Source organism: Nyctereutes procyonoides, unplaced genomic scaffold (genome assembly GCF_905146905.1).
Source record: "Nyctereutes procyonoides isolate TBG_1078 unplaced genomic scaffold, NYPRO_anot_genome, whole genome shotgun sequence".
NCBI classification, from domain to species: domain Eukaryota; kingdom Metazoa; phylum Chordata; class Mammalia; order Carnivora; family Canidae; genus Nyctereutes; species Nyctereutes procyonoides.
This window is the reverse complement of record NW_026575040.1, coordinates 17,403,457-17,428,347: the sequence shown is the minus strand read 5'-3', so window position 1 is coordinate 17,428,347 and position 24,891 is coordinate 17,403,457. Positions and strand designations below refer to the sequence as shown.

The following is a 24,891-nucleotide window of genomic DNA, read 5'->3' as shown; positions in this document are numbered from 1 at the left end:
AGTCTACACCAGTAATCTGAATCCATAAAGAGGAGAAGGGACTTGGGCTTTTATGCAACTGATGAGAATATAAAACGTTCTTCACCGCTGCCAAGACCCCTGCTGAGAAATGGAATATCCACAGTGCACAGCGAGTTTATTTATTACCATCAAATAAACAAGATCTCCTCTAGGGAAGCTCACACTTTAACAACTTTAGGGCTGGGTTTTTGGTAAATATTTATGTTAACAACCATTACCCATTAATAGTGAAGTATCTGGTCCATTTAATAAAAATAGACATATCGAGCAGTTCTAGATTATAAATGTTACTATTTGAATGACATATTCCTAAACTGCTTAAATCTGTAGCAACAACAAAAAAGATCCAAATGAACACACTGAAATGAGAAGAGTATTTCAACTTGAGAAATATTAAAGGTGTTACAAGTTTAACAAATTAAATAAGCAATAACATATGTTTATAATCTCACGTCCTTCTCTGTAAGCACATTTTATAACATACTGGCACGAGAATGACTTCAGCGCTGACAAAATTAAAGTGGAAATATTCTCCATCCAATGATATAAAAATACAATTACTTACAGTGCAATTTACCCACTTACTATATGTAGAAGATGGGACTCACTTTAAAAGATCACACTGCTTATCACTATATATTGGCTCACCTTTTATTAAAGGGAATCAAATTATTTCCCAGTACTTTTTAGGAAATTTATTATTCCATGCAGCCAGCACACAACCAAGTTCTACAGAGCACTGACCAAAGTCGAGTCAATAACCAGAATCTGGGCCACCTATATGGTCCCAATAAACTGCTGACATCAGCCAAATTCACCTGTGTTTATTTTCAATTAATTACGTTTACTTGGATGAGGTATTAACCTCACTCTCTGGCCAGAAACTCCCTATATTCTAGAGGCTACCTCTTATTAAAACACAGTCCTTCCACAGCTTGGGAAATGTTTAAAAGGAGAAATCTCATTTAATGTAATGGCAAAAGGGAATTGATCCCAGTGAGACATATGTCAGAAAAAGGATGGCATCTGAATTTTATGATACGAAAATATAACTGCAGAAATGAACTATTTCATTATCTAGTACACACTGTTAATGGAATGTTGTAAATATTATATAGATTGCACTCAAGTAAATAGACACAGACCATCAATGTGCTCCCCCCGACCACTTATGTGCCAGGAACTGTGCTGAGGTCACAAAAGAAGAAGTAAAATACAGTTTTCATCACAAAGAAATCATAATCCAGTGGAAAGATAATAAGCATGCAGACCAGCATTCCCCTCAAGGGTTCCAAAGAATTCAGTTTTGCACAATACTGACAGATGAACTGCAAAATAGTATAGTGCTGAGGCTTAAGGAAGTTTCAGAAACAGTGAGCAGGGCTTTTCAGAGGCTCAGTGTCTTGCGAATATCTGAGAAGAAGCTACTTTATCATGGAACACCTTTTTCACACAGTGCAGAGAACACCTCGTTAGAACAGTTTTCCTGGATGTACCAGATTAGAAAGTGTTTTTATAGAAAAATAAATGTTGTATACAATCACAGTTCTAAGTCATCTCTGTAAAGGATTTATTTTCGTTCCCATCCTATGAGCAGACCCCTCAAGGGGACAGTGGGAGGGAAGAGCCATAGTAGAGGGGACAGTGAGGAAAGACACTCAGACTTCCCTCTCCCAAAGCAAGCCCAATGGTGCCCTGATTTCCCACGTGGAGGGCACAAGGATCACTCCTAAATAGTAACTAACCAACTGTGGCTTATGGGAGTGGAGGTCCCTGGCATACAACACAGGCATTCCCAAACAGTTCCAGCTTCCAGGCCGTGTGTATTCTCTAAGAAATTGACTTTTATTAAAAAAAAAAAAAAAGCAAACAAACAACCCCACAAAAAACAAAAAAAAATAAAAAAATAGCAAAACAAACACACAGAAGAACCACTGGGAGAGAGGAATTCCTTCAGTGAGAACATGATTTAGGGAAAGAAAGTTGCCGTCCCCCTCTTCTCTCTCCTTTTTCTTGGTTCTGGAAAGTGGCAGAAGAACAAAGGGAGCAGAAGTGTCTGAGAGGCCTTCTGCTTCTGAAGGATTCTCCTTTAGTCAGGAGAGGTTAACTCTCAGGGGGTAAAACAAAAACAAAAACAAAAAAGACCAGTCCTATTTGATTCTCAAATGAATCATCTGGGATTGGCTTTCTGCAAGCTTCGTGGTGACTCTCCTGCCACTTAACTGGTTTTGTTGGGTTTTGTCTGACGAGGGTAGAGTAAGGCTGGAAAGGAAGGCAGGAAGTTCCTTCCCAGCCATGGGAGGCTATGGTCTTGTTCTCCAAAATTCAGTTAGAAGAGACACTGAGCTGCCCTTGCACTTCCCCGCCTGCTCCCACAAGCCACGCACCTCGCCTTTCTCACATATATGACGTACTCATCTCGTTCCCAGGTCGACTTCACATCACACTTGTGGGAAAACTGAGGAATCTACATTTCACTGGAATGGTAAACTTAGGGTCAAGCCTTGATTTTTTTTTTTTTTGACTACTTACTGCAAGAACTGCCCTGTCTCGTTCCACCAAGTCTGCAAGTTTATCCAACAGGCGGCCTCTTTCTGAAGCATCCATCCTTCTCCACACGGAACCAAGAGAGAAAGCCAGGCGGGCTGCCTGCACCGCTTTGTCTATGTCTGCCTGTGAGAGAGGAAGAGGCACAACTGAAGAGAGAGAATGTTCCAGATCAAGGAAAAACACCACCTGCTTTCCCAGAAGAGGTGATGAACGAACGTCAGTGCGGGCATTGGGAGAACACAAGCTTAGTGCTTTGCTGTCTGAAGGCAGTTATTTCATAGGGAACCTTCTAAGAAAGACCTACCTTGTCTGCTTCTTGAACTTCACACACCTGCTCTCCTGTGGCTGGATTATAGACAGGGAACACTCTCCCACTCTCTGAATTCTGCCACTCGTTGTTAATAAAAATCTGAGGGAGCAAACAAGAGAAAGAGGTTGGTGAGACGGGTGAGAGGAAGCCATCCAATGGTGAAGTATTATGGAAGTACCACAGTAGTAGTACTTGTTCTCCATGCTTGCTGGCATCTAAGGGAAGCATAGAATTCGAAGCATTACCAGAGACCCTCCAACAGCATGCAGTCCATCCAGCCTCTTCTGGAATTCAGGAATTTCTTCCATGATATTTTTTACCCCAAGGTCATCTAAAGATTAAACATACTCCTTACCTTTAGTGAACCTGCCAACCAGTGAAAGAGTCAAAGATGGAAGGACAGAGTGCCACATACATACAAATGATACACTAAGGCTGAGAAAACATTTACTGGTTGTCCAAACTCTGGCCACTATACAAATGGAGTAAATGATAGAACAAATGGATAGTCGTCAAGCTTGAGATCCTAGTTTCTTTGTCAGAGGCATAAGTAATTTCACAGGGGAACTCAAAGAAGCCTGGAATAAGTAAGCAGTCACTTAATTTAGAGTCAGATCCTAAACTGACCAATGACTTTGAGCAAACTAATCAGTGAGTTAAACAAGTTACATGTGTAAATCCAAGTTAGATTTCTTTCCTTTTGCTGAGTAGGCTACACAGCTCAACAAAGGGAAAAGGCCTATCTTTCAAACTGGTCTCTCAAGGATTTCTTAAGACCTTTGGTTTCCTTATAAAGGAAATGGAGATTCTATTAAAACGGCAAAAAGACTAATAGTTTAAAAATTATTCAAGTTAATATCTCAGAAGATTTCTAAGAAATGAGTTGACGAAAAAGAAAATGTGGGTAAAGAAATATAAAAATTTTTATTGATATTGGGAAACCCAAACAGATATTTTTAGACTATGAAAGCTCAAAGAATATACAAAAATATTTTACTCTATAAAATTTATAGCGTGACAACGAAAATTTCTGAACTTATGAGCCATCAGTCAGTTTAAAATAAGCACAATGATAAACTGATTTGTTATTGACTGCCATAATAGTCACAGATGAGGCTAATGAGGATAGATCTACAATTTTAAATATCTAGTTCTAGATTATTCCAAAGCTTTATTTTTCTTTGATTTGATAAAACAATGAGCCTGTGTTGAAGAAGATTTCTTTTCCTGAAGGTTTTTTTTTTAAAGATTTATTTATTTATTGAGAGCAAGATGGGGGAGTGGGGAGAGGGCAGAAGGAGAGGATCTCAAGCAGACTCCCTGCTGAGCATGGAGCCTGATACAGGGCTCAATCCCAGGACCCTGAGATCATAACCTGAGCTGAGATCAGAGTTGGATGTTCAAATAACTGAGCCATCTAGGAGCCCCCGTGAAGGCTTTTAAGATCAAGTAAAAAAACCCTTAAATCTGCAGAAGCATTTAATTCATATATAACAAACACAATGACCTTGTAATTGCATGACATTTTAAATGTACAATTTATAAACATGCTTAATGTAATATATGCATTTATTTAATAAATAGATAGATACTTCTAGACATACGACAGGCAAAGATGACTAGCAGTTCCAGCCCTCCAGGGTCTTCCAGTCTCTACTAGTTCATTAGATATTCACATATTATTATTTCTACTAAAGATTAGAAAGTTGGGAGGATGGCAGATTAAGAGTCTGATGGAGCACATTCTTGTGATGGTTCTGGGTCAGTCAACTGCTCCTTCTACCACATTAGAATTTGCAGGACTGCTCAGCCCAAAGAAACACAACTAGTTAGTGTCCAAGCCTTAATCAGATCATAGTTCTTGGACTCCTGGTCTAGTTCTCTTTCTACTCCATTTAACAAATTTCCTAACAGTTCCCAGCTCATCAGATCTGCATATTCTTTGAAACACAATATGATCTCCAAGGAAACAAATGGAAAAAAATTAAGAGATCAGTTTCACTTCTAGAGTGAAAACTATTATCAGGTTTAAGGAAGAGGGGTCTTGCCAATATTCCTTATTCTCTTTATTCACTATTTGACTGAAACTTCTTAACCTTTTTAATCCAATTTTAATTTTTAATTTCTTCACTGAGCAGTTCTAACTATATGTAAGAGTTGATATTTCACAACTTTTACTGATTCTTAGAGGTCTTCCAAAGATGAAAGAGAAAAATTACTTATTTTTTAAGGGAATAAAACTTAATCTCTGTTTTCATTTAGGTACACGGTCATATTATAATTTTAAGATATATTAAGGTACATGGTCATATTATAAATTTAAGATACATTATAGGATCTTAGTGACCTTTTTCTGTATCTTGAAACAATTTGCTATTTCATCATCCTAGGAATTTCCATTATCACTCATCATTTATTTCCAACCATGCTAAAAAGAACAAAACAAAAAATTATGGGACTGCCCAATAAGGAATAAATAAGTACATTACAATTATCTTATCATTCTTCTGTTTTCTTATTGTGCTATCCAAACAAATGCAGCATCTTTTGAAAGCACATACAAGAAGTCCGGAGACACCATCTTTGCCATATTCTTTTAGCTTTCACTGAAAAGCTAGGAATTCAGAATTTTTCATCTCAGCCCATGATGATATAGAGAAGATTTACAAAGAAAGGTGAATCTTTTGCAATTGTAGATGAGCAGAAGATGAAGGCAAAGAGACAGAAACACTGGAAACTACTGAAGACAGTGAAGCTGACTCAGGAAAATCTTGGACTACAAGTCTTTAGGATAACTAAGTAAATTTTCTCAAACTCAAGAATCAAAAAGCAAAAAAAAAAGATATTTATAAATACACAAAGAAAATATGATATTCTAACTCATTCAATAGGAGAGTTAATTATTTACTATTTTGCAACAAAAACCTGGACCATCTTGCTTAGCCAAAAGCAAATGTGACAATTCTTTTAACTTTTATATTTGTAGGCAAAATTTACTTGATATGGTTCATAAATGGACAAATGCTGAAGGTAGGTGTATTTACAAAGGTGACTGGAAGAACAAATATTATGTAGAAATAGAAAATTTCACTGGATTGACCAATTAATTTGTTTATAAAACTAAAAATAGAAACATTTTGTTATAATGGAGTAGAAAGATAGCCATCCTCTTTTATACAAAATTATGAGCACTCAAACTTTCCAATACTATTACATTGTGAAAATGCACATGGCAAGAAGAACCAGAAGTAATGATAAGCTATAATCTTTTAGAGATGTGTTTAAAATCTGGAATCAATGTTTATGATGTGAGTATTTCCTATTTCATACATTATGACTGATGAGCAGATTCAAAGGCTCTTGCCCATTTCAGGGCAATACCTCCAAAGACCCAGGAAAATATGGAAGAAAAATCTGGTTTGTTATGTTTAAATTCTTGTTTTGTTTATCTATTCTTACTTCTGTAAATTTTTCATAAAATAACTTAAATTTTTAAAAATATAAAGAGTTCGTTGGACCCAGACAGTAAATGTGATGACTATTTTTCCTGGTATGCTGAAGGTTAAAATATTTGGTATTTTTATTGGTTATTCTTTTTGTAGACCTAACCTTATAATACGACATTTAAAAAACTTGTACTGATAACTTTGTTGGTACACAGGCTAGCAAATACCTCCAATATTTGCAGGTTTTCAACTTCTCAATTTTAAAAGTTTTGAGTACTGTCTAAAGTGTTCTTCTCTGACCAGGGATCATTGGAGAAATAGTTTATTTCAGGGCTGTATCAGGGAAAACACAAGATGATCCTGGACTATCGTGGTGCTGGAAATCAAGTACATACTCAAAAACTGATGGAGACATTACCAAAAAAAACCCACAGAAGCGAAAGTGAAGGGGCTTCCAATGACCAATACAGGGATAATTTAAGCAACAAAATAATGATAGCAATCAATTATCACCCATAGAATGAAAAAGACATTCAAGAGCCCAAAATGATACAAGTTTTTAAAAGAATATCTAAATGGGGGATAAGGTAAAGCTCTGCTTCATAGCAGAGTTCCAACTAATGGCTGTGAAAGAATGATGAAATTAGATAATAATCATTTTTCAAATAACACAGTAGTAATTGCTAGAGGCAAAAATCATCAATGGATGGCAAAATTAGCGGATAAAAGCACAATGAAAGATTGGATAGTTTGTGTAGTCTCAAAGTATCTTCCCTCCAGATACTTATTGATTTACAAAGAGAAAACAGGAACTTTTGGAGAAACTTGGCAGATGGCACGTTAATCAAGTGATAAATGTTAACACTGCCAGTAATGGAACAAATTAATTGTGATTGACACTTTATCTATTTGTCCTAACAATAATTAGAAAGCTGTGATGAAATCTCTTGCTTTGGTGGTGCATTTGTCAACATATCCCTTAGAGTCATCATTTTTAGGTTTATAAATTTTAGGTTATTTTGTTAGCGAATAGAAGTGCATAACTATTAAATTCTCTGGTAAACAGAACCACTTATCAATATGAAGTAGTCCTCCTGATTACTAACAAAGCTTTGTGTCTTAAAGCCTATTTTGTTTAATATTAGTAAAGCTACCTAAGCTTTTGTGTATTTCTGTAACATTTCCCTGATAGATCTTCCCCATCGTTTTACTCTCAACTATGTCTTTATTATCTTGCTGAGTGTCTTCAAATGATGTATGGCTAAATTTTATTTTAGTCAATATAAAACTTTCTGTCTTTTAACTGGCAAATTTAATACATTTGTATTTATTGTATTTATATTTTGTGTTTTATACCGTGTGATATTCGGGCTGGATGCTTCCAATTTGTCTTGGTTTATTTTACTTCCTCTTGCCTGTTTTTTTTTTTAGTTAAGTAACTGTTGTTGTTGGCTTTACAATTCAATTTCCTCACTTTATTGGTTTGGAAGTTGTACACTATATTTCTATTCTTTCATTGGTTATCCATGATATTTTATCATGCATATTTAACAACTTCAAATTTAAAGTTAATATATATCTTAACATTCCTCCCAAACAATTATAGTTTTAGAACACTAAATCTAATTGCTCTCCTCCAGGGGTTTATTTGTTGTAAATTATTATTTTATACAGCAAACATCTTCTTATATTTGCGATTTTTAAAGATTTTCATTCTCGTGATTGCTTAGATTTTCATTTAGTCAAGATTTTTGGGGAATAAAGTCTCAATTCTGAACACATATTTACTGCACCCTCATTCTCAGCAGATATCCCAAGAAGGTTAGACAATTCTAAATAGACAAATATTTTTTCACAATACTTTGGGTATATCTATTCTTATATTTTCTATCTTGCAATGGTGTTTATAAGAAGTCTGCCGTAAATTTCTGATTATAACTTCCTGTTTATGATTAGCCTTTTCTGTCTGGTTGCTTTTCAGATCTTGTCTTTGACTTTGTGTTAAGTTTCATCACAGTATGTCCAAGTATCAATTTCTTTATCTCAACAGTAAAGCATTGTGCTTATAGTGTCTGAAATTGTCTCATAAATTCTGGAGTATTCTTCATCATTATCATCATTTCCTTGAACACCATTCTCTGTATCGTCTCCTTCTGGAACTTCAAGAGTTACACCATAGTAGTCTACCCTCAATGTCCAGTAACTACTTATATTTTCCCCCTCTTTAAAAATATTTTATGTAAAAATAGCTTTATTGTTTTTGTAAATGTGGGATATGTTCTTCTAAATAATTTAAACTTAAACCATACAAAAAAAAACAAAGAAGAAAGCAAAATTTCACCTCAAATTTCACCACCCACAGATAACCTAAGGTCATATATTCATATCTCTAGGCCCAATACATACATACACACATAGTTTTATAAAACAAGATATCCCATCTACATGAGCTTTATAACTTGTTTTTGAAAATTTAACAATATGCTATAGACATTTTTAATGGTTTATTTGTATCCCAATGTGTAGGTTTACGTATATAGGTGACTGTGCAGGTTATACATATGCATGTATGTGTGTAGCTGAATTTATCCCCTCCTCAACCTTCTACTGAAGAATGCTTAATTATTTCCATTCATCTCCTTTTTCCTTTGTGTTGCAGTTGAGCTATTTCTTCAGTTCTGTTATCCAATTCTCTTTACCTGGGTCTAATCTGCTCATTTTAATGTTTATATTTTTATTTCTAAGAGTTTTGCTGTGCTTTTTTTCAAATCTGCTTGGTCATGCTGTCTTGGTTTTCAAAACTGATACTTTAATTTTTAGAACAGTTTTGAGTTTGTAGAAAACTGAGCAGATAGTTATAGAGATGTTCCATATGCCATATTCCCCTCCTCAGGTTCTTCTCTTTTTACTATCTTGCATTAGAGTGGTACATTTGTCCCAATTTATGGACTAATACTGATACGTTATTAACTAAAGTCTATAATTTACATTAGGCTTTAGTCTTTGAATTGTATACTTCTATAGGTTTTGAAAAATGCATAATATCATGTATCCATCATTAAAGTGTAATACAGGTAGTTTCTTCGCTGCCATAAAAATACTGTGCTCCACGAATTCATCTCATCCCCTTCCTATAAACCCCTCATAAACACTCATCTTTTTTTTTTACTGTCTCCATCAATTTACCTTTTCCAGAATGACATATAATTGGAATCACATAGCTGGTAGCCTCTTCAAGTTGGCTTTTTTTCACTTAGCAATCTGCATTTAATTTTACTTCATATTTTTTTCATGGCTTGTTGGATTTTTTTAAGGCTGAATAATATTCTTTTGTATGGATGTTCCACAGTTTATCTATTCACCTTCTAAAAGATATCTTATTGTTTCCAAAATGGGGAAATTATGGATAAAATTGCTATTATGTGCAAGTTTTTGCGCGAACATAAATTTTCAACTGATGTAAGTAAATGCCTAGGAGCAGGATAACTAGATTAGATAGTAAGACTATTCTTAGATCTGTAAGAAACTACCAGACTGTTTTCCAAAAGTGAGTGTCATTTTGCATTCCCACTACAATGAATGAGAGAGCTCTTGTTGCTTCACATTCTCATCAACATTTGGTATTTTCAGTTTTTGGACTTTAGCCATTCTAACATGAGTGTAGTGGCATCTTGTTGTTTTAGTTTGAAATTCCCTAATGACATATGATGCTAAAAATGGTTTCATATGCTTATTTGCTGTCTATATATCTTCTTTGGTGAGGTGTCTTAGATCTTTTGCCCACTGTTTAATTGAGTTGTTTTCTTAGTGTTGAATTTTAAGAATTGTTTGTATATTTTGGATACAAGTTCTTCATCAGATATGTGTTTTACAAATATTTTCTCTCAGTTTGTGGCTTGTCTTTTCTTCTATTTCACAGTGTCTTAGCAGATAAAAAAGCTCTTCATTTTTAGGAAAATCCAATATATCAATTTTTCCTTTCATGGATCATGCTTTTGGTGTTGTATCTAAAAACTTATTGCCAAACTCAAGATCATCTATACATTCTCTTATGTTATCTTTCAGGGGTTTATAGTTTTACATTTTACATTTAGGTCTATGACCAATTTTGAGTTAATTTTTATGAAAGGTGTAAAGTCAGTATCTAAATTCAGTGTCTGTATATAAATGTCTAGTTTTTCCAGTACCATTTGTCAAAAAGGCTATTCTTTGTCCATTATTGCCTTTGTTCCTTTGTCAAAGATCAACTAACTATATTTGTGTGCACTTATTTTGGGGCTCTCTATTAATCGGTCTATTCTTTTGCCAACAGCGCAGTCTTGATTATTATAGCTTCACAGTAAGTCCTGAGGTTGAGTATTGCAGGTCCTACAACTTTTTTCTACTCCTTCAATATTGTTGAGTCTCTTGCTTTTCCATATAAACCTTAGAATTAGTTTGTTTATGTCTACAAAATAACTTAGCAGGATTTTGATTGGGATTGCCTGAATCTACAAATCAAATTGGAAAGAACTGACATCTTAAAAAATATTGAGTCTTCCAAACCATGGACTATCTCTCCACTTATCTAGCTCTCTTTTGATTAATTTCATCAATTTTACTCGTACAGATCTTATTTATACATGTTTTGTTAGACTTATACGTAAATATTTCTCTTTTGTGGTAATGTAAATGGTATTGTGTATTTTATTTCAAATTCCAATTGTTCATTGCTGATATACAGAAAAGCAAATGACTTTTGTACATTAACCTCATATCCTGCAATCATTTATTAGTTCCAGAAGGGTTTTTTTTTTTCTGAGTTTTTTGTTTTGTTTTTAGTGACTTCTTAGGGATTTTCTACCTAGACAATCATGTCATCTATGAACAAAGACAGTTTTATTTCTTCCTTCTCAGTTTATTTCCTTTTCTGGTCTGTGTTAGCTAGGACTTCCAGCACAATGCTAAGCAAGAGTCACAAAATGCAGTTTTTTGTTCCCATAGACAGAAAGCATCTAATTTCTCATCATTAGGCATTAGGCATGATGTTGGCTATAGGTTTTATGTAGATTATTACTGAGTTGAGGAAATTCCCCTTTGTTTTTATTTTGTTAAGAGTTTTTTTTTTTTACCATGAATGGATGTTAGATTTTGTCATATGCTAATTCTAGATGTATATATACTATCATGTGATTTTTTTCAGTAGCCTGTTGATGTGACTGACAGATTGTAATAAACAATTTTTGAATTTTGTTTTTTTTAAATTTTTATTTATTTATGATAGTCTCACACACACACACACACACAGAGAGGCAGAGACACAGGCAGAGGGAGAAGCAGGCTCCATGCACCGGGAGCCCGACGTGGAATTCGATCCCGGGTTTCCAGGATTGCGCCCTGGGCCAAAGGCAGGCGCTAAACTGCTGCGCTACCCAGGGATCCCCCAATTTTTGAATTTTGAACCAGTCTTGTATACCTGGAATAGATCCACTTAGTTGAGGTGTATAAAATATTGTTGGATTTTATGTGCCAATATTCTTTGGAGTTTTTACATGTATGTTAGTAAGAGGTATTGTGGTCTGTAGTTTTCTCTTCCTATAAATGTCTATCTGGTAGTAGTATCAGAGTAATGCTGGCCATATAAAATGAGTTATAAAGTGTTCCTTTTGCTTTTGTTTTCTGGCAAAAATTGCAGAGAATTGGCATGTTTGGTAGAAGTCACCACTGAAACCATCTGGACCAGTGCTCCTTTTTTTGGAATATTATTCATTATTAATTCAATTTCTTTCTTTTTTTTGAAAAGATTTTATTTATTTATTCATGAGAGACAGAGAGAGAGAGAGAGAGAGAGAGAGAGGCAGAGACACAGGCAGAGGGAGAAGCAGGCTCCATCCAGGGAGCCTGACGTGGGACTCGTTCCAGGGTCTCCAGGATCACACCCTGGGCCAAAGGCGGTGCTAAACTGCTGAGCCACCCAGGGATCCTGTAATTCAATTTCTTGAATTTATATGGGCCCATCTATGGTTAGCAAATATGAGTTTCCATTCTCAGCTCTCACCATCAACTATTTATTCCTTTTGTGTGTGTCTCTTAGGTCAACCTCCTGAGAAGAACATCTGATTGGTTCCAGCACATTTTTTTCAAGCACCTCCAGTTGTAAATTAAATGACTGCTCTTAGGTCCAAATATATGAAACCAGTAAGAAGAAGATCATCTAGTTTAGTTTGAGGCTTATATTAAAGGGCCAAGTCCTGGGTCAGAATACTTTCTTTTCAAAACAACTGTGGAGGGGCAGGCAACAAGTGATGAATATCTCAGGAGTGGGTGCCAACTTAAACAGGTATTGAGATTTTAAGAATTTCTGTATTTTTAAAAAGTCTTTAGTACTGGTATCTGAATAATACTGATTTCAAAGAGTAATATGGAAAGTATTCTATTCATTTTTATGGAGGGATTTGTGTAGAAGTAGTATTATTTTGTCCTCAAATATTTGATAGAATTCACCAGTTAAGGTATCTGGTCTTGGAGTTTTCTTTGGGAGAAGGTTTTCTAGCTATAAACTCAATTTCTTTAATAAACATAGGGCTATTCAAGTTATCTATTTCTCCTCATGTGAGTTTTGGTAGAATGCGTCTCTCAGGAAATTGGCCCATTAGTTATCAAATCTGTGGGCATGAAGCTGCTCACAGTATTCCTTTATTATCCTTTTAATGTCCATGATGATCCCTCTTTCATTTCTGTTACTAGTAATTTATGTCATCCCTCTTTTTCTCTTTGTTAGACAGGCTGGTTATTTATCAATTTTATTGATCTTTTCAAACAACCAGCCCATGGTTTCATTTATTTTCCCTACTGTTTTCCTGCTTTCAATCTCACTGATCTCTGCCATAATTTTTAAAATTTTTCTTCTGCTTGCTTGATATTTACATTACTCTTCTTTTTCTAGTTTCCTAAGGTAGAAGCTTAGACTATTTGTTATTTTCTAATATATAACTCAATGCTATAAATTTTCCTCTAAGTAGTATTTTCACTGCATTCCACAAATTTTGAACAGTTTTATTTTCATTTCATTCAAAATGTTTTTAATTTCTCTCAAGACATACTCTTTGATAGATGTGCTATTTAATCTCCAAATATTTCAGAATTTTCTAGCTATCTTTCTGTTACTAATTTATGGCTTAATTCTATTGTGATCTGAGAGTGTTTTTTTATATTATTCCTACTCTTTTAAATTTGTTAAAGTGTGTGTTCTAGTCCAGAATGCGGTCTATCTTAGTGAATGCTCCATGTGAACTTGAGAAGAATGCATATTCTGCTGCTGTTTGATGGAGGTTTACTTTACTATTCTTAAAGCTGGTATTAGCATGATTTTATGGAAAAGCCAGCTTTTCCATTTTCTTTCTGTCTCCAAATCATTTTAAGATCAATGTTCTTTCAATTAATCAATGCATTAAAATTAAAGAATGCATGGATAGTTGTTTTGGTTTCATATTGTAATATTTCATGTTATACCATGTAATAAAGCAAGAAAAAGAAATGAAAGGCAAAAAAGGTTGAAAATGTAATATTGTCTTGCTTTTCAGACATGACTGTGTAAAAATTCCTAAGAAATATACAAAAACAAAAAACAAAACACAAAACCAAAGGTATAATTTAGCAAAATCTCAAGATTCAAGATCAATATATTACTAACAAATCATTGGAAATTGAAATTTAAATGCATATATTTATTCACACACATTAGTTCATGCAAGATCTAGTTTATTGTGAACTAGATCTCTGTGAACTCTAAAGAAAGTCCCTTCTATTTAGAACATATAGTTTACTTTAATGCCAGAAGAGGAAATACTGGGGAGCAACTATTAACCCTTTAAATTATGTGAATTTTAAAAATAATAATAAAAAAACAAGTCTAAGGAAGAGTTATGACTCCTAGGTGCCATGTAACCACTTCACAAAACTGAGGGACCTGCAAAACTCTCACCCTCCCAAACCTCCTCTGTAGAAACAGGTTTCGATAGAAAAAAAAAAAAAAGCGTGAGTTGGAACTAAGAAAGGAAGGAACAGCTGAGCAGAAATCTGGGTTCACAGAAAAAATGGACAAATATTTATTAAAAGCCTACTATGGGGTGCCTGGCCGGATCAGTCAATGGAGCATGCAACTCTTGATCTCGAGATTGTGTGTTCAAGCTGCAGAATGGTTGTGCAGATTCCCTAAAATTAAATCTTTAAAAAAAACAAAAAGCCAATTCTAAACACTGAGTTGTTTGCAGGTATTACTGAAGACCCATAGAAGACACATACTCCACTCGCTGCTGTCCTGAGCTTATTATGTTTCAAAGACAAGATTACTTTCAGAAAAGTTAAATACTGTAAGGTATTCTATGATTTAGTGTCAAGATGAATGATAGAGATAACCACTGAAGGAGTCTGCCTGAGAGAAGAGAAACATCAGTGTGGGCTGACATGTTAGCAGAACACTTCAGGAAAACAAGAAATAATGATGGAGTATGACCCAGGGATAAAGTAGAAGAAAGAAACTCTATCCCTAATAAAATGATTCAGCTGGCCAGATCAGCCCCTCCTCCCTGACTTCAGTTCCTCTTTGAAGATGATCTGATACCCTGGTTTAAGGAGGGTGACAGAGAAGGAAGAAATGGAAGTTTAGCTGCTCTCCTTCTCTCCAGCAGTCACTGAACCCTACCAAGCAGCTCTGGTGGTTGAGCAGCCCTGGAATCCTGGCCCCAGCCTCTGCTGCAGCACTGTCTTCAGAGGAAGCAGGGTGCCTTTGGGCAAGCAGGGCCCCCAAACCACAAAAACCCATAGAGTACAGAGGTCAGACTCATCAAACTAGTCACAGTCACAGAAAGAAGGGAGAGATTCTTTTAAATGTTATAAATTGATATATTTAGAACAAGCTGCAATTAAAAGGAGTGAAAAATATGGCAGAGAAAATAGGAAGAGACTTAGAGAAGAAAACTAAACACTGAAAAAATAGTGTTAGAAAACAAATATATTTGTTAAATACAGTTGTTAAAATAGAAGAGACTGAGAAAAATAAGCCTTATGGATTTCCTACTGACCAAAGAGGAAGAGAAATGGGGTAGAGGGGCGGGGGGTAAGAGGGAAAAGGAGAGGGTCTGACAGCATTCTGAACTATTCAATACTGGGTAACTAGCTTTCTTTCCTTTTTTGCCCTGCAAATACAATCAGAAAAAGCATTAAAGCCAGACTGGCCAGAAAACATACACAGCTCATAGTAGAAGAACAATGTGATAGCCGTAGACTTGTGTCATCAGAATCTTGCTCTTGGCAGACATGTATCATGTTCGTGGTTTTGGTCAACATCTGCATTTTGTTGGTAGCCCACACAATGGAGAAGGGATTACACTGTGGGGGAAGTGTGGTATTCTTGGGTAGCATAATCCTGCTATCCTAAGTACATGTACTTGGGCCAAAAGGTTCTCAGAAGCCATGTAAACAAATGCAGAAATAAAGACAGGGAGTCCCAGGCAATCAGTAGGGACAATTTTGTTATAAAAAGTCTAGTCTAAACACAGCAGAACTCATGACGTTAAGTCTCTTAAGATATGAATTTCCATGCTCTCTTCCTATTAACATCCTCCCATCCGTTGTTCCCTTATCTCCTTCCACAGTTTTTATTAAGCACCTACTCTCTTCTAGGCATTGTGCTTGCTAGTGTCTCCTTAGATTTCTAGATTTTCTTTCTTTTCTAGGCTGAGCAAATTATGTCTTTCACGCTAAATATGTCTGCCTGTCTCCAGTATAGGATCTCAAAAGTACAGGAGGGCCAAAGGGGTTCTGGTGCCAGTTATCCCAAAAGACAAAGGCCACTGCTTCCATGGAGTGCATCAAAACACACTCAAGTAATTTTTTAAAGAGAAAATAAATCATTCCCGTGACTGATTCACTCGTAGAGAACAGATTTGGCTAAAACAAATTCAATTATGTATAATCAGTCCTACCTACTCTACGGCCCCACGATTCCCATATCTGAGAATGCTCTTGACATCTGTTTTAGGAAAAATAGTAAGAAACAGCCAACTGGTCTGAGCAGCTTTATCAGAGTCACGTTGAATTACAGCATTTGTTACTCTGTTGAAGCAACATGGCCTTAAAGCCAAGTACACACCAATGTCAGTTGTGACATGTTCCCAAATTAGAAGGAACTATACTTGCCGTCAGTGTTGTGGTAGAAGGCAATGGGAATTGCTACTGGTAATGGTTAATGTTCATTTCTTCCTGTTCCACTTTCTATAAACAAGGTAATGCCTATACAAGCTCATTACTGTAAACTGAGCACATTTAAATTGGCAGTAAAACCAGAGTATTTACTCTAGTGCACATATAAAGTGCCTCATCCAATGTTTTGGAAATGTTTCAAGTTTTGAAACCAAGCAGCTGGCAGCTTTACAAGCCAAACCTTACACTTAAATCACTCACACTGGAAGGTTTTTTGGTGTCCCGTGTCAGGTAGTACCATTCAGCAGACATTCATTCCCCCACCCCTTGGATTCTTTTGCAATAAATTTGCATTCACGGGGCTCTTATAACTCTTCCAGCACCACAGACTCCAAGGGCTGTTGATTAAATGTATATATCCTGTGCATTTAATCTGACTTTCATTATGGCCACTTCGTAAAAACGCCAGAGACTGGACAAGCGATGACACATAGCAAGAACCTGGAATCCCTGCAAAGCCTCAGCTTAGGTTTTTTTCTCCTTCTTTATTAATAGTGACCATTTCGTGGCCCAGCTCTAAATCAGCACAAGTATTTGACAGCAAATGTTCCTATCTCTGGATTATATATAACCCGTCCTACACTCCAGATGAAAAAGGGGGTGACCCTGGGAAAGGAAGGGTTTGCTTCCATGTAAATCATGTTACAAAGTGGACAACACCCAGAGCGTCCATTGTTCAACCTCAATTGTGAAGGCCATTCCCATTTACTATTCCCCCAGAATCGACGTTAATGAAGGCGGACGGAGGCCATAAATCAGCCTGGGAATTTTACAATGTAATTCTGTATTAAGCATATGTATTTACATTCAAAGTCACTGATTAACCACTAGTTTTTCCAGAAGTGGCCAGGGCCGTTTCTTTATAAACGAAGAAAAGTCTCCTTTCATTTCTGAGAGGAGAGGACACGAAAGAAATATTGTACTATCTCCTAAAGAGGGGAATTCAGACTAGGAAGCGAATCACCACACTGGTTATGGGGAGGGAGGAGCTGGAATGAGAGAGGGAAGAGGAGGACAGGGGAGGGGAGCTGTGTGGGAAAGGGGAAGCAGCTGGCATCTTCTCTCTGTGTCCCTTCGAGTCCTTACCTCTTCTGGCCATGATCACTCAGTCTGCACCTACCTCCCTCGAGGCTCTGTGCTAGGCATGGCAGGGACAGAAATACGGGAGCATCAGCACCTGCCCTTGGAGCAAGTGTCCTGCTCTGCAGAGGGAAGACTGTCACCGTACAAGCTCTGAGAACACGACTTGGCAACAAGTCACAAGTATTTACGGAACACTCACTCTGAATACCACTCAAAGGTAATATCCTCTATATTCCAATTTTCTAAAACGCCAGACTGGTCATTGGTGGGCCTCAGAGAAATCCAACCAAAGAGCCAACCTGCCTGGCGGAAGCCTGGAGAACATCCTTATGAGGATGGGACACAGGTGACCTCAGAAAAAGCCCTGGTTCTGTGGACCCACAGCTTAAAAAGACAGGGCTGTCTGCTAAATCAGGCCTTCTCTGAGAGTCCCACTAACAGAGAACCATCTACCCATGCCTCACTACACCGTGAAGAGGAAAACCACCTGCAGAAAGAGAACCTGGGAGAGGAATTTATTTTAACCCAAAGTACATGCATAACACACAGTCAATGAATAATTCAGGTTGTTAACAGTATTAGATGCCTGTGGCATCCTGGAGCATTTTCACTATTTCATTTCATCTATGTCACAAACGTGCGATGTAGGTATTTTCCTTCCAGATGTATAAATGAAGGCTCATGTTACAAGTGCAAGTTTATCCTGAGAATAATTTACAGGGCAAAAACCTGAGTGTAGGTCTCTAAATGCTAAGTACAGAGCTTTTCCATTCCTTTCCACATTACTGGTCCCCTCCCCACCCTACCCCGCTCCCCGTCTCTGCTAAACTATAACCTTAAGTTAAAGATCTATGTTCAGTTTGGCCAAAAGCAACAGAAAGAATATAATTAGAACATTTCCCGCAAAGTCAGAATCGAAAACCCAGCCAATCAAGAGAATGATGATAAAAATTAACATATGAGTGCTTACTATTTTCCAGGCGCTGTTCTACACACTTTACACGTATTAACTTCCTTTAATCCTCAAAATTATCACATGCAGCAGGCACTATTCTTATCCCTGTTTTATAGAGGAGGAAGCTGAAACTCAGAGATGTAAAGGAGCTTGCCTACAGCTAGGCATTTAGTGGAACTGGAACTCAAAACCTGGCTGGCTCAGTCTGCCTTTGGCTCAGGTCATGATCCCAGAGTCCTGGGATCGAGCCCCAACACCCGGCTCCCTGCTCAGCTGGAAGTCTGCTTCTGCCTCTCCCTCTGCTCCTCCCCCCACCCATTCTCTCTCTTGCTCTCTCAAATAAATAAATAAAATCTTAAAAAAAAAACCTACATAGTCTGGCACCTTCATCCCTCAGCCCTGGACCCTGATGAGTGCCCTGGGGCAGGCAGTTTCCTTCACTACTGCATGACCTTCAAGAGGACACTTGTACTGTTCCAAAATAAATATGCAGATTTCTTCCCAAGGGGTGGGTTCCTTCATAATCTGGTCCCAACCAGCCTTTCTAGTCTCATCCCTAGTCAGTCCTCACCAAGTATCTAAGCTGGACTGACATCTATAGCACAGCACCATGCATGTAAGCGAAAAAGAGATCATGACAAAGTAAGACTGTGCTTCCCATCAAGGATATGCTTATACTTAAAAATACAGAACGGGGTGGGTGCCTGTGGAAAAAAAAATAAGATTCCTCTTGCATACAGTGTGTCATAAACTGAGGAGCACAATGATACAAAATCTGTGCATCTAAATTCCTCTGTATGCCCCCCATACTGAAATCACACCAAACATGCCATGAATTGTCATAAATAAGGGTCTTTGAGCCTGTTGTCCTTCCCTCCCTTCTTTACCTGACATGACATTAGGATGTGGTCATCCTTCAAAACTCAGTTCAAATACTTGAGAATGTCTTCCCAAATCTCTTCAAAGCTAACTGCTGTTCTCTGACTTCTGCCTGTGTATCATATTCTCCTATAATACTTTACCTAGGTCCCCCCTAGACTGTTTGCTCCTTAAGGACAAATACCATGTCCCTATGTCATCCTTGTTTTTGTATCTCCAGTACCTACAAAAGGCACCATGAAATGGTAGTTGCTCAACATTTAGACGTTGCTTTTTTTCAACAAAAACCAAAACCATATGTGTTTTAATTCCAGGAGCCAGGTCTCTGGACTCCTAGAACCATTTTTATCCATCCAGAGAAGCAGGCTCCCACTCGACACTGAATACTATCCCACTAACACTGAATGCTCCCTACCTCTTCTTGTCTGGACTGAGATTATGACAATCAGTGTTCATCTAGGACATGGTTCTAGATAGACACTGTGACAAGATAATGGAGTTATTTACTTACCTAAAAAGATTGCAAGAGCCACAGTACCTTGCTAAGTCTCTTTAGGATAAAGCTGGTTCAGAAGGAACCCCTTTCTTCTGGGGCCCTGGACATTGACACCTGAGCTCCCTTGAGTGATCTGCAATCTGCAAAGCCAAACTGGAATTGTAGTCTCCTCATCTGACCACTACCAATTATGTAGTGTGGTTCATTATTTCAACTGACTACGCCGAGGGGTTTATCTATAATGCGACATCACTTCAGCAGTCTAATTTTCTTCTACAGTAAAAGGAGGTGAAGGAGGCAGAGTGCTAGCGTTTTGCTCTTGGCTTCAAACCAACTGTGTCGCAAGTCTCCCAGCTTCCCCAGCCCTCAACTTCTGTGTCTATGACGGTACCATCCCCGGTAACTGAGGACAGGCTAATCTAGGGTATTTGTGATAGTCTCCTGTCCAGCCCTTGACAGATATCATAATTTATCACAATATCTTCCAGCTGAACTTCTGGATACTTTTCAACATGGCACGTTAGAAAGCTACTGCCACCTGAATGGAAGATGTCTTCCCCAGTGGCTTACAAGTTCTAATGACTGGGTTCATCTGAATTACTGGGTGTCCAACACACATGGCCACCAGTGGGCGCTCAATAGGAGTTTATCAGTTCTGTTACCCCCACAGCCTTGTCTTGCTCCTTCTCCAAGTGCATGTTGATGTTTCTACAACCATTTCAACAACCTATTTCTGTACCCACATCAGAGTCAGTCCTCTGGGTTCAGAAGGTCTCCTCTTCCAATTATGTCTAGTACTTGAACATGCAACTGATATACTAGAAAGACACCATTCTGAAAAAGCGAAATTTAGGTTGAAAAGAGTCCTACAACAAACATTTTAAAATTCATGCAAGGTCAACACCGAGCACAACTGGAAATTGCCCACCTCCCCCAAAGAACTGGTTGTATTGTATTGTTGTGAAACTATGCGGTATGCCACTGTCACACGTTAGCAGCCAAATCTTAATTAAAACACTATTTTAAAATACACTAATTAATGAATGAATATCTTTTTCTTGACCTAAATATAGTTAGTGGAGTCTGCTCAGGTCAGGAAGAGACAGATTCACAAGGCTGGAAAGGGCCTTAGTTATACTCCACGCAAATGAGAAATGTTACTAAATAAACTTCTCAAAAGGAGTCCAATGACTTGCTTAAGATTACACCCCCCCACCCCCCCGCCAGTGACAGAGTAGGGACTGGAATCCCCCATCCTAATTCCCATTCTAGTGCCTTCTCTAAATTTAATCTTCGCTGATGTTCCTCTGGAAAGCAGATGTGATGGCTTCCTGGGTCATAAGAGCAATCCTCACTGCATTTCTTTCACGGTGTCTCTAAACAATTACTCTGCACAAGGAATGTTGCTTGAGTCCCTTTTTTCTTCAACACAATCAACACAGGTGACAGCAAAATAATTTTTCATTTCCTTTTTTGAAAGCAAAATGTGTTAGGGAAACAGTGGTGATTTCCATTCCTGATGTGATTCTGCTTAGAGATGAGGTCCTGGGATATTTTCTGCAGTCCCCCCAAGTGGAAGCATGAATTTCTGCTAGAGGACAGGCAGCAGTCTGACTACTGTGATATGCTGGTAGAAAATTATTTATTGGACTTATTAAAGAACAGCTTTGTGCTCTTACAACCATGGGGCTATCTTTGAGGATCCAGGAAGGGTACTTCGAAATCACCCTAATGACTTCCCACAGGACAGGTGGTCTTGGATAAACAGAGCAGAATGGGAATGACCAACCTTGACTCATTTAGGAGCTGGTAACAATTTCACTGCATCAAAGTTATTCCTTTTCCGTATGTTCCTTTCTCAATAGAATCTAAGACTGAAGAAGACCGAAGAAGAAAAAAAGGCATCAGGGATCCCTGGGTGGCTCAGCGGTTTAGCACCGCCTTCAGCCCAGGGCTTGATCCTGGAGACCGGGGATAGAGTCCCACATCGGGCTCCCTGCATGGAGCCTGCTTCTCCCTCTGCCTGTGTCTCTGTCTCTCTCTCTCTCTCTCTCTCTCTGTCTCTCATGAATAAATAAATAAAATCTTTAAAAAAAAAGAAAGAAAAGGGCATCAAATGCTGAAGTTTGTATAATATGCTCATAGCTGTTGGGCTCATGGTTCCTTTTCCTGGCTAAAGGAATTAAAGTAAAAACTCATTAGGGCACTTTGTTAGGAATACTCTACACAGGTATTTGGAGGAAAATATCTGTAAGTATAATCTTCTCCTGTAAATGTTTCATGGCATCCTAGATTCTGGGCAGGAAACGTCATGTTTTTCCCTATCTCAGAAATATTACCCCTTCCTGATGGAGTATGTTTAAGAAATCTAACAAGTACAACTCTCTATTGCAACAAAGGCTTCCACCAAACAGACCTGTGCTTTCCCAAATCTGAAAGGAACAGTATCTCAGGATCCAAGAGAGGTGATCTGAAATGTGAATGGAGTATAACATTGTGTTTCTGGATTAAAACAGTAAGAACCATAAAGAAAGGTTTTTTGAAAGCCATCTCAAGGTGCCTGGGCTGGTTTATACAATTTTGTTTTGTTTTGTTTTTCCAAATGAAACCATCAGGATAACAAAGCAACATGAAGTCTGTTCTCCCCAGGACAAGGGGAGAGACTGATGTTGCTTAATGTATCAATCACCATGATTAAGTGTTATGAGAGTTGCATGTGAATGTAAAACAGAGTAGAGAAATAAGGAAATTCAGTGAAGAAGAGGTGATTAATCTTGCGCATATTCCTTTATCTTCCGTATAGAACCAACCAGAGTGGAGATACAAGAGCTGAAAGATCTCCATGTACACCTGCCTTTTATCACTTATGCAATCCTGAGCCATCTCAAATAGACTCTCAAACTCTCTGAGCTTTGTTCCCTTCTCTGTAAGAACAGAAATAAGGCCCATCTACCTTGCAGGGCTGTTGTACATTTAAGTGAGATAAAACGTGACTGTGCCTAAGGCTTAGCTGGCTAAGACAGAAGTTTCTTCCTTCTCTAAGTTACTTGAGAAAAGCTCGCTTGGCTTCGTTTGGCTTCCTCCATATACTAAATAGCACTTAACATGCACTCAGCGTTCAAGGGATATAACAAATCCTATCACTGTGGAAAGAAGTGAAGATGGGATAAGGAATCCAGATTGACTGTCCACAGGGATCCGATGCACCTAGAAGTCCTTTACGTTGTTTTATAAATTTCAGCAGTTACCTGGATAAAGACTCAAAACAGTGAATTTAGCCACGCAAGGCAAGCCACATTACTTGGTCACTTTTGCAGCAGGAAGATAACCGAGGATAAATCAGATTTGCCACACTTTCCAGCCCACAGCAAAGTGACTGTGATAATACAGAGAGGCTGCCATGAATTTTCTAATTGGGGACTCTAAACCCCCCCCCCCCGCGAAATTCCAAAGCAGCAGGCATTAATAGGAGTTAGGTGTAAATAATTTCCTATCCTCAATGAATCTTTAACATAAAGCTGCCACTTTTTATTTCAGTAATAAAATGTTTTGTTTTTTTAATAGTAAATGCTTCAAATGATTTGTATTAAACCCTGCAGTAGATTGTGCCTTGGAGAGTTGAATTTTACTCAGCTTGCCACTTTAAACTGCTTTTGGCTCATCAAAGGAGAGTAGCAGATAGCAAAATCAATAACCAGACTGATCTATCTACAGAAAAAAGTTCAATTACTTTTAATTAAGCAGTACAAAGAAGTAGTTTAAGGACTTGTCATATATCCGTTATCTCCTTTTACGTGATTGCTCCATTTTTCTACTGATATACTGCACTTTAAAAAGATCTGTGGACAAAAGAGAACACACAGCACTATCATTTAACTATAGAAAATTAAGTTTCTATTGTAATAAGGAGCTGTACTGATGATCACCTCAGTGTGCTATTCTGTAAAGCTGGGAGACTTTGATTATTATAATCAAAGGTAAAAAGGTTATTTTTAACTTTAATGAAAAAAATCCCTACCTTACTTTACTTCTAATTAAGAGGCTATCTATATAAAGTAAAATAATCAAGCAAATGTTCAGATCATTCCTGGGAGAAGAGAAGCCTCCTGTTGAAATATCTAGGTAGTTAGAGCAGAAGCGAATCTGTTGACTTCCATTCTTTGCTTTGCTTCACGCCAAAACATCTGGCTAAAAAGTGAAAAAACACCCAAATGGCAATGTATAGGAAAACACCTAGATGATTGATTGCATTTTTCACTTTAAAGTCAGTGTTTTGATATTATAGAGACATGGCTTTGGTTCAATAGGTGTAATCTCTTACTGGCAAAAGCAGGGCTTTATAAAGCTTGCTTTGACAAGGACTAACTTACCAATTCTAATTTTAAATCAATTAGCCATTTTTAAATAATGGAACCGATATTACACACTCTGAATGCCACTTATCTTGAGTCTTAGGCTGAAAGGTAGGAAAAGGGAAAAGTCTTCACTAGGAAAGACTACAAACTAGACTTTCAAAGTATGCAAATAGCACAAGGTCAAAAGAACTGAGAAATGAGAGGCAACATTTTTAAATAGCTGTAAAATATTAATTCAAAGCAATTGTGCCAGAGTATTTAAAAATGAAGGTTGTATGCCCAACACATGACACTAATGTACAATGCTTACACGACTTGTGTTAGTGTTGTAAACAGAAATAAGTTATGACCTTAGCAGTTCTAGGTAGCAAAGATCCACCCGGCTTTTCCGTATCCATCTAACCTCAAGGTCTGTTTCTGAAAGTGAAAGGACACTGATGAGAGTCCAGAGACAAAAGGTCATTCATTAGTCATGTTCCCAGAGGACAGTTCAGTTTGGGCAGCCTTCGGGGAACAAGGCTAGCTCCGAATGAACTGGGAGGTGAGGTAAGGGG

At 37.5% G+C, this 24,891-nt stretch overlaps 1 protein-coding gene across 1 annotated transcript in view; it reads right to left on the bottom strand.

Moving 5' to 3' along the window:
* Window positions 1-24,891, bottom strand: part of ALDH1A2 (aldehyde dehydrogenase 1 family member A2) — a 93,062-nt gene that overhangs the window by 50,135 nt on the left and 18,036 nt on the right. The window contains exons 2-3 of the mRNA XM_055319972.1: window positions 2,876-2,980; window positions 2,554-2,694 (exon numbers count right to left, since the gene is read on the bottom strand). Coding sequence (XP_055175947.1) covers window positions 2,554-2,694; window positions 2,876-2,980 — 246 coding nt within the window. The remainder of the gene's footprint in view (window positions 1-2,553; window positions 2,695-2,875; window positions 2,981-24,891) is intronic.